The 11633-nt window shown below is 47.1% G+C and overlaps 1 protein-coding gene across 1 annotated transcript; it reads right to left on the reverse strand.

Moving 5' to 3' along the window:
• Positions 1-224: 224 nt before the first annotated feature.
• On the reverse strand, positions 225-11261 carry LOC140387630 (uncharacterized). Its single transcript, XM_072470824.1, has 5 exons — positions 11162-11261; positions 4870-5135; positions 3678-3804; positions 2825-2880; positions 225-1283 (listed from the first exon to the last, which is right to left on the reverse strand). The coding sequence occupies exons 1-5, from the start codon at positions 11259-11261 to the stop codon at positions 1014-1016; spliced, it is 819 nt and encodes a 272-aa protein (XP_072326925.1). The 3' UTR covers positions 225-1013.
• Between the last annotated feature and the right edge of the window lie 372 nt (positions 11262-11633).

The following is an 11633-nucleotide window of genomic DNA, read 5'->3' on the forward strand; positions in this document are numbered from 1 at the left end:
GATTTAGTCGCAAACATTTCTCAACTGAACGAGTAATCACAGTATTAATCAAAACCAAAAATACAGCAGATAATTTCAGAGACCTGTAGGAGGGAGGAGAAAATGACAACAGTGTAGTGTCACTGGATAGGAAATCTAGGGCTCAGGCTACTACTCTGGGATTGTGTTCAAATCACACCATAAATCAACTTTACAATTCTTGTGGCACAATGGGTAACAAGAGCAGGAAGCTCTAGGTTAGCTCTAGCAAAAACCTTCCAAGGAATTTCTATCTCATGACAGGTTATGCAATAATATGGCAATAACACAGAAATTGACATTAGAACTTGGTGCCAGCTAGAAATGGATTAAGTCACCCAGATCAAGGCATCCATCGGCTGCCATTATTAACATTTATGGGCTGAATGGCCTCCTCCTGCCCCAAGGGTCAGCCCTCCCTACATGTCTGTGCTGGTCAAAAAAAGAGAAACTAGAAACGAGCCACACATTTAACCCCATTTTCAAGTGATCAGTGCATTCTAGATGCCCACCACACTTGTATGAAAAAGCTAGTCTTTCATGTCCCCTTCAACCAATCACCAAGTCTACAACCCCTAGCACTGGACTCCTATCTTGCCTCTTTATTCTGTACAATGGTCAGCAGAGATTGTTAGGTGGAATTATAGGAGTTTTACTGCTGGCAGAATAGGTTTCTGATGGAGGTCATCCTGAATGACTTCCATTTCCTGGTGTTGGGCAGGGGTCTGTACCCTTGTCCCAAGGGTCACCTGGTCTGGGTGACCAGAGGGGAATCACCCCCAAGATAATGAGTTCTCCTAGGCAGAAATATTTTAGAGCTGTACCAAATAAATCCCTCAGTTCACCAAATTAGTCACTTAACCAAGTACTAGAATTTACCATTTTATCCAAAGACCAATGTATTTAGAAACTTTTATTGAATAATGTACAAATTTAAAAAAGGAGAGAATCAAGTACTATTTTTCTTGCTCAGAAGAAGAGTGAATCCAAGTACATCAATCATCCTTTTGTACTTTTTTCTTTGGTCTTCCAGATTTCTTGGCTGGGCTTCCAGGAACTTCTTTCACACTAGACCCAGTCTTACTGCTGGATGGCACAGCCTCTTGTAACTTTGCTTTCTTCTTGCCTTGTTGCCCAGGACTCTGTTTAGTATCAATTGGAGGTAGCGGTTTTGAAGCCTTCTTATTCGAAAGTGAATCTGGGTCAGTTTTTACAGCTTTGTTCTTTTTGTTAGTGTTGCCTGAAGGAGATTTGGCCTTCTTCACCTTAAGAACAAATCACTTTTGATATTTTTGACAACATGATCCCCCCCACCCCCAATATGGAACTACAAGAAATACTAGTTGCTGAAATCAGAGAGCAAAGGATTGTCACTTATGTAACCCAATAATCCAGGCTTTGATTTAATAATGGAAAGGAGATAGGGTGGAAAGGAATAATTTGATTAGAGATAGTCAACACAGTTTCATGAAGGGTAGGTCGTGCCTCACAAACCTTATGGAGTTCTTTGAGAAGGTGACCAAACAGGTGGATGAGGGTAAAGCAGTTGATGTTGTGTATATGGATTTCAGCAAAGCATTTGATAAGGTTCCCCACGGTAGACTACTGCAGAAAATACAGAAGCATGGGATTCAGGGAGGTTTAGCAGTTTGGATCAGAAATTGGCTAGCTGGAAGACAAAGGATGGTGGTTGATGGGAAGTGTTCAGACTGGAGTTCAGTTACTAGTGGTGTACCACAAGGATTTGTTTTGGGGCCACTGCTGTTTGTCATTTTTATAAATGACCTGGAGGAGGGTGTAGAAGGATGAGTGAGTAAATTTGCCGATGACACTAAAGTCAGTGGAGTTGTGGACAGTGCGGAAGGATGTTACAAGTTAGAGGGACATAGATAAGCTGCAGCGCTGGGCTGAGAGGTGGCAAATGGAGTTTAATGCAGAAAAGTGTGGGGTGATTCATTTTGGAAGGAATAACAGGAAGACCGTATTGGGCTAATGGTAAGATTCTTGGCAGTGTGGATGAGCAGAGAGATCTCGGTGTCCATGTACATAGATCCCCGAAAGTTGCCACCCAGGTTGAGAGGGTGGTTAAGAAGGCGTACGGTGTGTTAGCTTTTATTGGTAGAGGGATTGAGTTTCGGAGCCATGAGGTCATGTTGCAGCTGTACAAAACTCTGGTGCGGCCGCATTTGGAGTATTGCATGCAATTCTGGTCGCCGCATTATAGGAAGGATGTGGAAGCATTGGAAAGGGTGCAGAGGAGATTTACCAGAATGTTGCCTGGTATGGAGGGAAGATCTTATGAGGAAAGGCTGAGGGACTTGAGGCTGTTTTCGTTAGAGAGAAGGTTAAGAGGTGACTTAATTGAGGCATACAAGATGATCAGAGGATTGGATAGGGTGGACAGTGAGAGCCTTTTTCCTCGGATGGTGATGTCTAGCACGAGGGGGCATAGCTTTAAATTGAGGGGAGATATATACAAGACAGATGCCAGAGGTAGGTTCTTTACTCAGAGAGTAGTAAGGGTGTGGAATGCCCTGCCTGCAACAGTAGTGGACTCGCCAACACTAAGGGCATTTAAATGGTCATTGGATAGACATATGGACGATAAGGGAATAGTGTAGATGGGCTTTAGAGTGGTTTCACAGGTCGGCGCAACATAGAGGGCTGAAGGGCCTGTACTGCGCTGTTATGTTCGATGACCCTACCATTTTTCCCCAGATGGTTCATTGCCCTCTTTCCATTATGGTTGGTAATCAGCTAGAGTGCCAGCAGGTTAGAACCCCAGTTTGCCACAAAAGTCACTCACCTTTCCAGATTCCTCTCCCTTTACTTTGGAAAGACCCAATTTGGTCTTGGAGGTGCCTGTAGAGAACAGAATTGGTTTGAACAGTCTTTAAATCACATTGGAATCAAGTGATTTATCACCCAAGCTGCAATTTACTAATTGATGGAGAAATGCAAGTTAACCAAACTGTCTTAGTTCTTTCTACACAATAGGCAAAGCAAGCTATGGAAATACAAGGGAAACAGATTCCATGTTAGAATAAAATCTCCACCATTCCACATGGGTTAAACCCAGTTGAAAATCAGATTCAGGACAATGAGATTTTGTTGAAAGGAGCTGGACAGGAAAAATAGTGGACGCCAAGAGAATTTCCTGCTCTACAGCCTCTTCAAGGTGCAGTGAAGTAATGACTACATAATTTCTTTGGTCAGTTCAGAATGGTACACAAAACACTGTTCAGCATGGGGAAAACAAGACAAGTGAACTACACCTTACACCTGAAGCAAATGCAACAGAGGGGAAACGTGGCAAGAGATAGTGAAGCAGGACAAGGGTGACAGAAAAAGGGTCAAAAGTAACAAGGAAAGGTTCAGGGGAGGTGGAATGAAGATTCAAGGCAAGAACCATTGCATTTTGGACATGTCTGGTCAGGTGCAAATTGTGGATCACAAGGTATACAGTCTTAAAAGGTTGGGCAGATGTCATGTCACAGGATCCTTGTGCTACCCGTCATAGCAAGCTACAGGAATTCATAATGTATAGTGAACAGTACAGCAGCATCCTATACTATCAAAAACCAAAACCAATGGATAACAAGTCCAGGAGGGAAGGTGGCTTTCACAGATCAACAAAACAAGGAATCGAGAATAATTACCAGATCTGGGTTCAGCTTCAGTATTCTTTACTTTGGGCTTCACATTTACTTTAGATCCACTGTTTGGATCAACATTTTCATTGTCCTTCTTTGTGGCACTTTTCTTCACATCACTTCTTGCTGCAAGCTGAGGGGAGGAATCAATTAAATGTCACTGGATAGATCATAGAATGAGAGACTGAGTTGTAAGCAGCCAATGCTTCTTAGTATTGGTGACAGCCTCATGCTGTTGGGCTTTGATTAGTTTCACCAATCTGGCATACCCCACTGCAGAAAAATATGTAGGCTAGAATCTCCAGCTCAGGGAGGAAGAGATGACAGCTTTACAATACAGCACAGGAACCGGCCCTCCAATGATAGTGATTCTCACCCTAACATTTGCACAGGTCACTGATACCTCATCTATCTCATTGAAAGCTGCAGGTGCCCTGTGCTGCTATGTAATTTGGAGCTGGTAGGAAAGTGAAATCAATAGGCAGATATAGGCTGGTTACAGGTTAAAGGAAAATTTACATTTAACCAAGCTATTACCATGGAGACTAATTTAACTGCTACTCCTCCCATTTTGCAAGTCTTTGTGTTGGGGGGGGGGGGGGGGAACCATCATTGAAGCATTGGGCAGCTGCTAGACATTAGGTTAGATTGAAAAAAACTCCTTTATTGGAAGCCGCCAATTGTATTTCTATCTGCCTTTGAGCAAGGCTTGTACTGGCCAAGTGTCATTTGCTCCCAGCAGTCTCTTCAAAACACAGGAGTCAGTTCAGTATTGGGTGTACAAGGCCCAGACAGCCTAGTTTAAACTAGCTGAATGTATTTGGCAGTGTACATCAGGAAAAGAGATATTAATTTATTGTTCTGGAGAAGCCAAAGAGTTACTGGAAGCACCAGTTGACCATGATTCAATTTTTAAAACTTAAATATCCCATTCATATACAATGTGCAATATAGACGAGTTTTACATTCTTGATGTCAAAGACAGTCATGTTCCCAACTGATTTCAATCTTTGAAGAGACCAGGCAGGATACTAGCTCACTACCTACATCATAACTTTGAAAAAAAGTAAAATGGCAGGAATTAGTGAATGAAGGAGAGCTTCCTCAAGTCAGATCCTGTCTAACAGCAGCCAGAGGACCAGTGTTTCATAACATTTCCCCAGAAATGGAGTTTGCAGTTCGAGATTTGTATGCTTACTTTGAATCTTCCTGTTGCCCCAGTTGCTTTGGAATTTGCAGGCCGAATCAGAAAGCCTTTCTCAAGGCCTATAGCAAGGGCTCTCTTGAGACTGGTCTTCAAGTAGACTGGGTTCACTGTGGGGTAGTTTGACAGAATATAGTTCCTTATAGCTGGCACTGTTGTACCTTTCCGATCTTTGCTTTTCTTCAATGCATTAAGCACCATTTTTAATACAGGAGGGCGCTTGTAAAGAATCAACACAGTGCTGATTCTCTTGCTCACACCTGCATTGGATACAAAAGAAAATGTCAGTCAATTGGTTGACAAAGACCTGATATTTGTCAACTAGTTCCATTTAATAGATAGACAATCCCTGTCTGATCTCGTTGAGGCTCCTTCATTAAATGTTTAAGATAAAAGATAAATAGTTTTTTGAAGAATAAAGGATTGTTTTTTTTTGAGAAGGTGCAACTGCTGAAAGTCTGGAATCAGGGGAAGGATTAATAATAATAATGAGCAATCAAATTTTGGCACAATGCTAAGACCTCCAACTACAGCTTTAGTGTTAAGGTGATGTATGTCATGATATTCAAACACACACATCATGATGGACACACTAACAGGCAAATCAGAGTACACAACACCACAACCAATCACAGACAAGAACACCAACCACATAAAAAGCACGAGCACGACACCTGGAGGTCAGTAGGTCTGGGGAGAAGGAAGCATGAAAGAGCTGTTGAAACACCACAAGCAGGGAGCCCCCCACGTGCAGAGTGCAAAGACCAAGTTGTAAATAGTGAGTTTAAATAAACAAGCGTTGTACCATATGCAACTGTGTTGGCTCATCTGTGTGTCAGAACACCCAACACCACATGGTACAGGAGTGGATCGATACCTGCCTACCAACCTGCCATTCTGGACATGGACCACACCGGCAAACCGCAGCCGATGCAAGTCACGGGGAACCTAGGCACCAACTGGAAGCTCTACAGGCAGCGATTTGACCTGTACATCCGTGCCACCGAAAAACAGAATGTCTCGGATGATTCGAAGATTGCAATGCTCCTCTTCTACGCAGGCCCCCACCCAAATGATGTCTTTAATTCACTGGTGTTCGAGGAAGGCGAAAACCAGGCCAAATATGACACGGTCATCCTCAAAATGGACCAGCACTTTCAAACTGAAGTAAACGAAACTTTCGAAAGATACATCTTTCAGCAACGCCTGCAAGGTAAGGAGGAGCTTTTTCAACCCTTTTTGACGCACCTCCGGATTCTGGCGCAGTCCTGCGGTTACGGCACCACCACAGAGTCCATGATCAGGGACCAGATTGTTTTTGGCGTTGCCTCCAGTGGCCTACGCCAGCAGCTTCTTAAAATAAAGAGCCTCACCTTAGCGTCTGCTGTGGAAGCCTGTGTCCTCCATGAGAATGCTGCCTGCCGTTTTGCCCGATTTCAGGCGTCCGAGTTGGCACGGAGGGGGTCCCCAGCCGTCGAATCGGCAAGCCAGGCCGCCCACGACGTTGAACGCATCCAGGCCGTCGATTTCTTCCCGCCCCACGGCCCGGACGACAGCGGCCGCTTCCCGCGCTTTTCGCGGTCTCCCGCGCAGGTGCGCGCCAAGAATAACGGCCACAACGAGGGACGCACTGCGCAGGCGCGCCCACCGCAAGATCGCACTGCGCATGCGCAGTGGCGCAACGAACGCCGTGACGTCATGACGTGCAGCAAGTGTGGAGGTCTACACTTAAAAGGGCAATGTCCTGCAAAATACCAACAGTGCAACAGATGTGCCATGATAGGCCACTACGCAGCCCGCTGTCGTGCGGCTCAACCCATGGATCCGGCGCATCCTCGACAACCTCGCACACGAGTCAGGACCGTCCAGCCCACGCATCAAGACTTCCAGTTAAGTGATGCAGATGACCAGGATGACTTCAGAGTTGCCGTCATTGATGTCAACAAGGTCAATGCCATCAATCCAGACGATGAGTGGTGTGCCACCCTGACGGTCAACCGATCGCGCGTCGCCTTCCGTCTGGACACCGGCGCATCCGCCAACCTGATTGCTTACTCTGCAGTCCAGGCCATGAAGGTCAAACCACTCATCACACCATCCCGGCTTAAGATGGTTGACTATAACGGGAACGTTATCCCGTCCGTAGGATCTTGCCAGCTACAGGTGACTCACAAGAGGTACACGGCCACACTCCCCTTCGAAGTTGTGGGCTCATCAAAGGACTCGTTACTGGGCGCACAAGCGTGTAAGGTCCTTCACCTGGTACAGCGCATCATGTCTCTCTCTCCAGATGAGATATCCGACTTCCCGGATGCTGAGTTCCACGCGAATCTCCATTCCCTCCTCGCTCACAACCAGGAGGTTTTTGAAGGCATGGGGACATTGCCACACACGTACAAGATTCGACTCAGACCGGACGCCATCCCTGTCGTTCACGCACCTCGCAGGGTTCCTGCGCCTCTCAAAGACCGCCTCAAGGCACAACTGCAGATTCTTCAGGACCAAGGGGTCCTATCCAAGGTCACGGAGCCCACGCCATGGGTCAGCTCCATGGTCTGTGTAAAGAAGCCCTCTGGCGAGCTCCGTATATGTATAGATCCAAAAGATCTGAACAACAACATCATGCGGGAACACTATCCCATCCCGAAACGAGAAGACCTCACCAGCGAGATGGCGCGAGCCAACATATTCACTAAATTGGATGCGTCCAAAGGATTCTGGCAGATCCAACTGGACCCGGCCAGCCGAAGACTATGCACATTCAACACCCCTTTTGGCAGATTCTGCTACAACCGGATGCCATTCGGCATCATTTCGGCATCTGAAGTATTCCACCGCATTATGGAGCAGATGATGGAAGGCATCGAAGGGGTACGTGTATATGTGGACGATATCATCATTTGGTCCACCACTCCGCAGGAACACATGCATCGTCTTCGACGTGTCTTCACCCGCATACGGCAAAATGGCCTGCGTCTCAACCGTGCGAAGTGTGCTTTCGGCCAGACGGAGCTGAAATTCCTCGGGGACCACATCTCAAGGTCCGGGGTCCGTCCCGATGCAGACAAGGTTAGCGCCATCACAGCCATGCCACGACCGGCTGACAAGAAGGCTGTCTTAAGATTCCTGGGCATGGTCAACTTCCTTGGGAAGTTCATTCCCAACCTGGCTTCTCATACAACAAACATGCGCCATCTCGTAAAAAAATCGACGGAATTCAACTGGCACCAGTCGCATCAGCAGGAATGGGAGGAGCTCAAGCACAAACTGGTCACGGCACCAGTGCTGGCCTTCTTTGACGCGACTCGCCCTACAAAGATCTCAACAGACGCCAGCCAATCTGGTATTGGAGCGGTACTCCTGCAAAAAGACAGCACGTCATCATGGGCCCCGGTTGCGTATGCCTCACGAGCCATGACCCCTACCGAACAGCGCTACGCGCAAATCGAAAAAGAATGCCTGGGCTTGTTAACTGGACTGGACAAGTTCCACGACTATGTGTATGGCCTGCCACGATTCACGGTCGAAACTGACCACCGCCCCCTGGTCAACATCATTAACAAAGACCTGAACGACATGACTCCTCGCCTCCAGCGCATCTTACTCAAACTCAGGAGGTACGATTTTGAACTGATCTACACTCCGGGGAAGGAACTCATAGTGGCGGACACTCTTTCCCGAGCAGTGAGCACACCACCAGATGCGGAGGGGTTCGTGCGTCAAATTGAGGCACACGTGACTCTGACAGCAGCAAATATGCCAGCTGATGATCCTTGTCTGGCCCACATACGCGCAGAGACGGCGACTGACCCTCTGCTGCAGCGAGTGATGCGCCACATGACGGAAGGGTGGCTAAAAGGGCAGTGCCCCCAGTTTTATAATGTGCGAGATGATCTCACCAATATAGACGGGGTCCTTATGAAATCGCATAGGATCGTCATTCCACACAGTGTGCGCCAGATGATTCTTCGTCAACTACACGAAGGCCACTTGGGTGTCGAAAAATGCAGACGAAGGGCCCGGGCGGCGGTATATTGGCCGGGTATTAATGAAGACATAGCCAACATGGTGCTCAACTGCACAACCTGTCAGAGGTTTCAGCCGGCGCAACCTCCGGAAACACTTCTACCACACGAGATGGTGACGTCCCCCTGGGCGAAGGTGGGTGTTGACCTATTTCACGCGCTCGGCAGAGATTACATTGTTATTATAGACTACTTCTCAAACTACCCGGAAGTCATGCCTCTCCATGATCTGACGTCGTCCGCAGTCATTGGGGCCTGCAAGGAAACGTTTGCTCGCCATGGCATTCCAAGGACTGTCATGTCAGACAATGGACCTTGTTTTGCCAGCCGTGAATGGTCGTCCTTTGCCGCAGCATATGGTTTCACTCATGTGACATCCAGCCCTCTGCATCCACAATCGAACGGGAAGGCTGAAAAGGGTGTCCACATCGCAAAGCGGCTCCTGTGCAAGGCGGCTGATGCCGGATCGGACTTTAACCTTGCCTTGCTGGCCTATCGATCGGCCCCGTTATCCACGGGCCTCTCGCCAGCGCAGCTACTAATGGGTCGCTCCCTCAGGACGACGGTACCTTCCGTCCTGGCACCGACAACAGACCATGAGGCGGTTCTTCGGGACATGCAACTGCAGCGTGATCGCCAGAAAGGTCGGTACGACACACGAGCGACGGACCTGCCCCCCCTGTCCTCCGGAGACAAAGTACGCGTCCATCAACCGTATGGTGGCTGGTCAGCACCGGCCGAAGTCCTCCGACAAGTGGCTCCCCGCTCGTTCCTGGTTCGCATGCCGGATGGTTCCGTGCGTCGCCGCAATCGGCGCGCCCTTCGCCGACTTCCACGTTCACAGCCACACAACACGCCAGATCCTCAACAGGCTTCCGAGGATGACTTTGTGGAGCTGCCGCACATCACGCCCTTTCCATCGCCACCCATGGCCATGCCTGCACAGCAGCCGGTGGTTCTTGATCCACCCTTAAGGCGGTCAACCCGAATTCGTCGCAAACCCATTAGAATGGACTTATAATACAGTTCATATGTTTAATAAGTTGGACAATTTTACATGATAACCTGTTGTTGTTTATCGTTCCAGATGTCGTCTGACTGGACAACTGTTCAAAATTTTTTTTCTTCTTCTCTCGTTCGCATTTCTGTTATGTTATGGTACAACTGGATTCATGTGACGCACTCGACATCGCCCCATGTACATAGTTCCGTCATAGACACATGCTGCACACGACACACACACACTCTTAGATGCACTCACGTCACGATCATATTTATTACCACGTAGGCACATATCTTTGTAAAAAGGGGGGATGTCATGATATTCAAACACACACATCATGATGGACACACTAACAGGCAAATCAGAGTACACAACACCACAACCAATCACAGACAAGAACACCAACCACATAAAAAGCACGAGCACGACACCTGGAGGTCAGTAGGTCTGGGGAGAAGGAAGCATGAAAGAGCTGTTGAAACACCACAAGCAGGGAGCCCCCCACGTGCAGAGTGCAAAGACCAAGTTGTAAATAGTGAGTTTAAATAAACAAGCGTTGTACCATATGCAACTGTGTTGGCTCATCTGTGTGTCAGAACACCCAACACCACAATGTATGGAACAGAGCTGCTCTGTACTCTCCAGGCTACATTTCTGGAGCTTCATGTTCAAGGCATCACCAGAGGATTGCAATAGAAAGCAACTTTGGAAATGGATTGAAGCACATTCCACTTAGTTATGGGTCGTATCATTGTTAGCAATGAAAGGTGTTGGATAATTGTTACAAGATGTTAAACAGGGTTATTTAGAAGAACAGCTGGAGAATTAGGAAAATCTGACCAAAGTGAGTGAGGCAGTTTCAAAAGGACATCATATTTAAGAAAGTGTACTTCACCTGCATCAAGATCCTAATCTCCACAAGTAATTTTCACATCTTAATTACTAAAGAGTGAAAAGAAGCAAATGTAATTAGACAATGGACACACCCATGTTAGAAAGACTCTGCATCCCAGCAGCTCATTTAGGAGTAAATAGAAGAATTCAAAACAAACCATGAATTTAACAGAGCTTTGGAGCCAACATACTCATCAACATGTTCAGGAAAACTAGGAGCCAGTGTAGAAACACCTGGATTCAGTATGAAGGGAAAACATAGGAGTGCAGATGTGGTTCTGCAACCCTTCCACACTCAAGAAAAAACAGCTGATAATTGGCAGGAATGAAGTTGGGAACATCAAAACTCCTGCTCGGTTCCTACCTTGATGTGGCTTGCACTGTTTCTGTGAAGGAACAACACTCCCATCAACTATAGTCGAAACAGTCACTTTAGTGACTGCTGACACTTTCTTTGGAGGCATATTAATCAGTATGATAGAAATGGGCCAACTAATGGAGGCTGTATATATACTCAGTGAGTCAACTGGGAGAGCTCCTAATTGGCTTGTAGAAGTCCCTCATTCAGTCTATCGTGGTGCTGTTTGGATTGGATTATTAGGGGCTCTGAGTCCCACACCAGGATGGCCAAGGAAGGAGTGTTTCTAATGTGGCCAACAGTTGAGTGTCAACCTGCAAAATCCTTCCAACAGCCAATGGCATGTGGTAAGAGCAGGAAACATTTCTGGTCAGCCAAGCTTGACATAGAGTGGCGTCCCTGGTGACAGGGTAGTGACCTGTTCACGGTAAACCTGCTGTGAGAGGAGATGGAAGTCTGCCTTGTGCACCACGAGGGT

This window comes from Scyliorhinus torazame, chromosome 13 (genome assembly GCF_047496885.1).
Source record: "Scyliorhinus torazame isolate Kashiwa2021f chromosome 13, sScyTor2.1, whole genome shotgun sequence".
Classification (NCBI taxonomy): domain Eukaryota; kingdom Metazoa; phylum Chordata; class Chondrichthyes; order Carcharhiniformes; family Scyliorhinidae; genus Scyliorhinus; species Scyliorhinus torazame.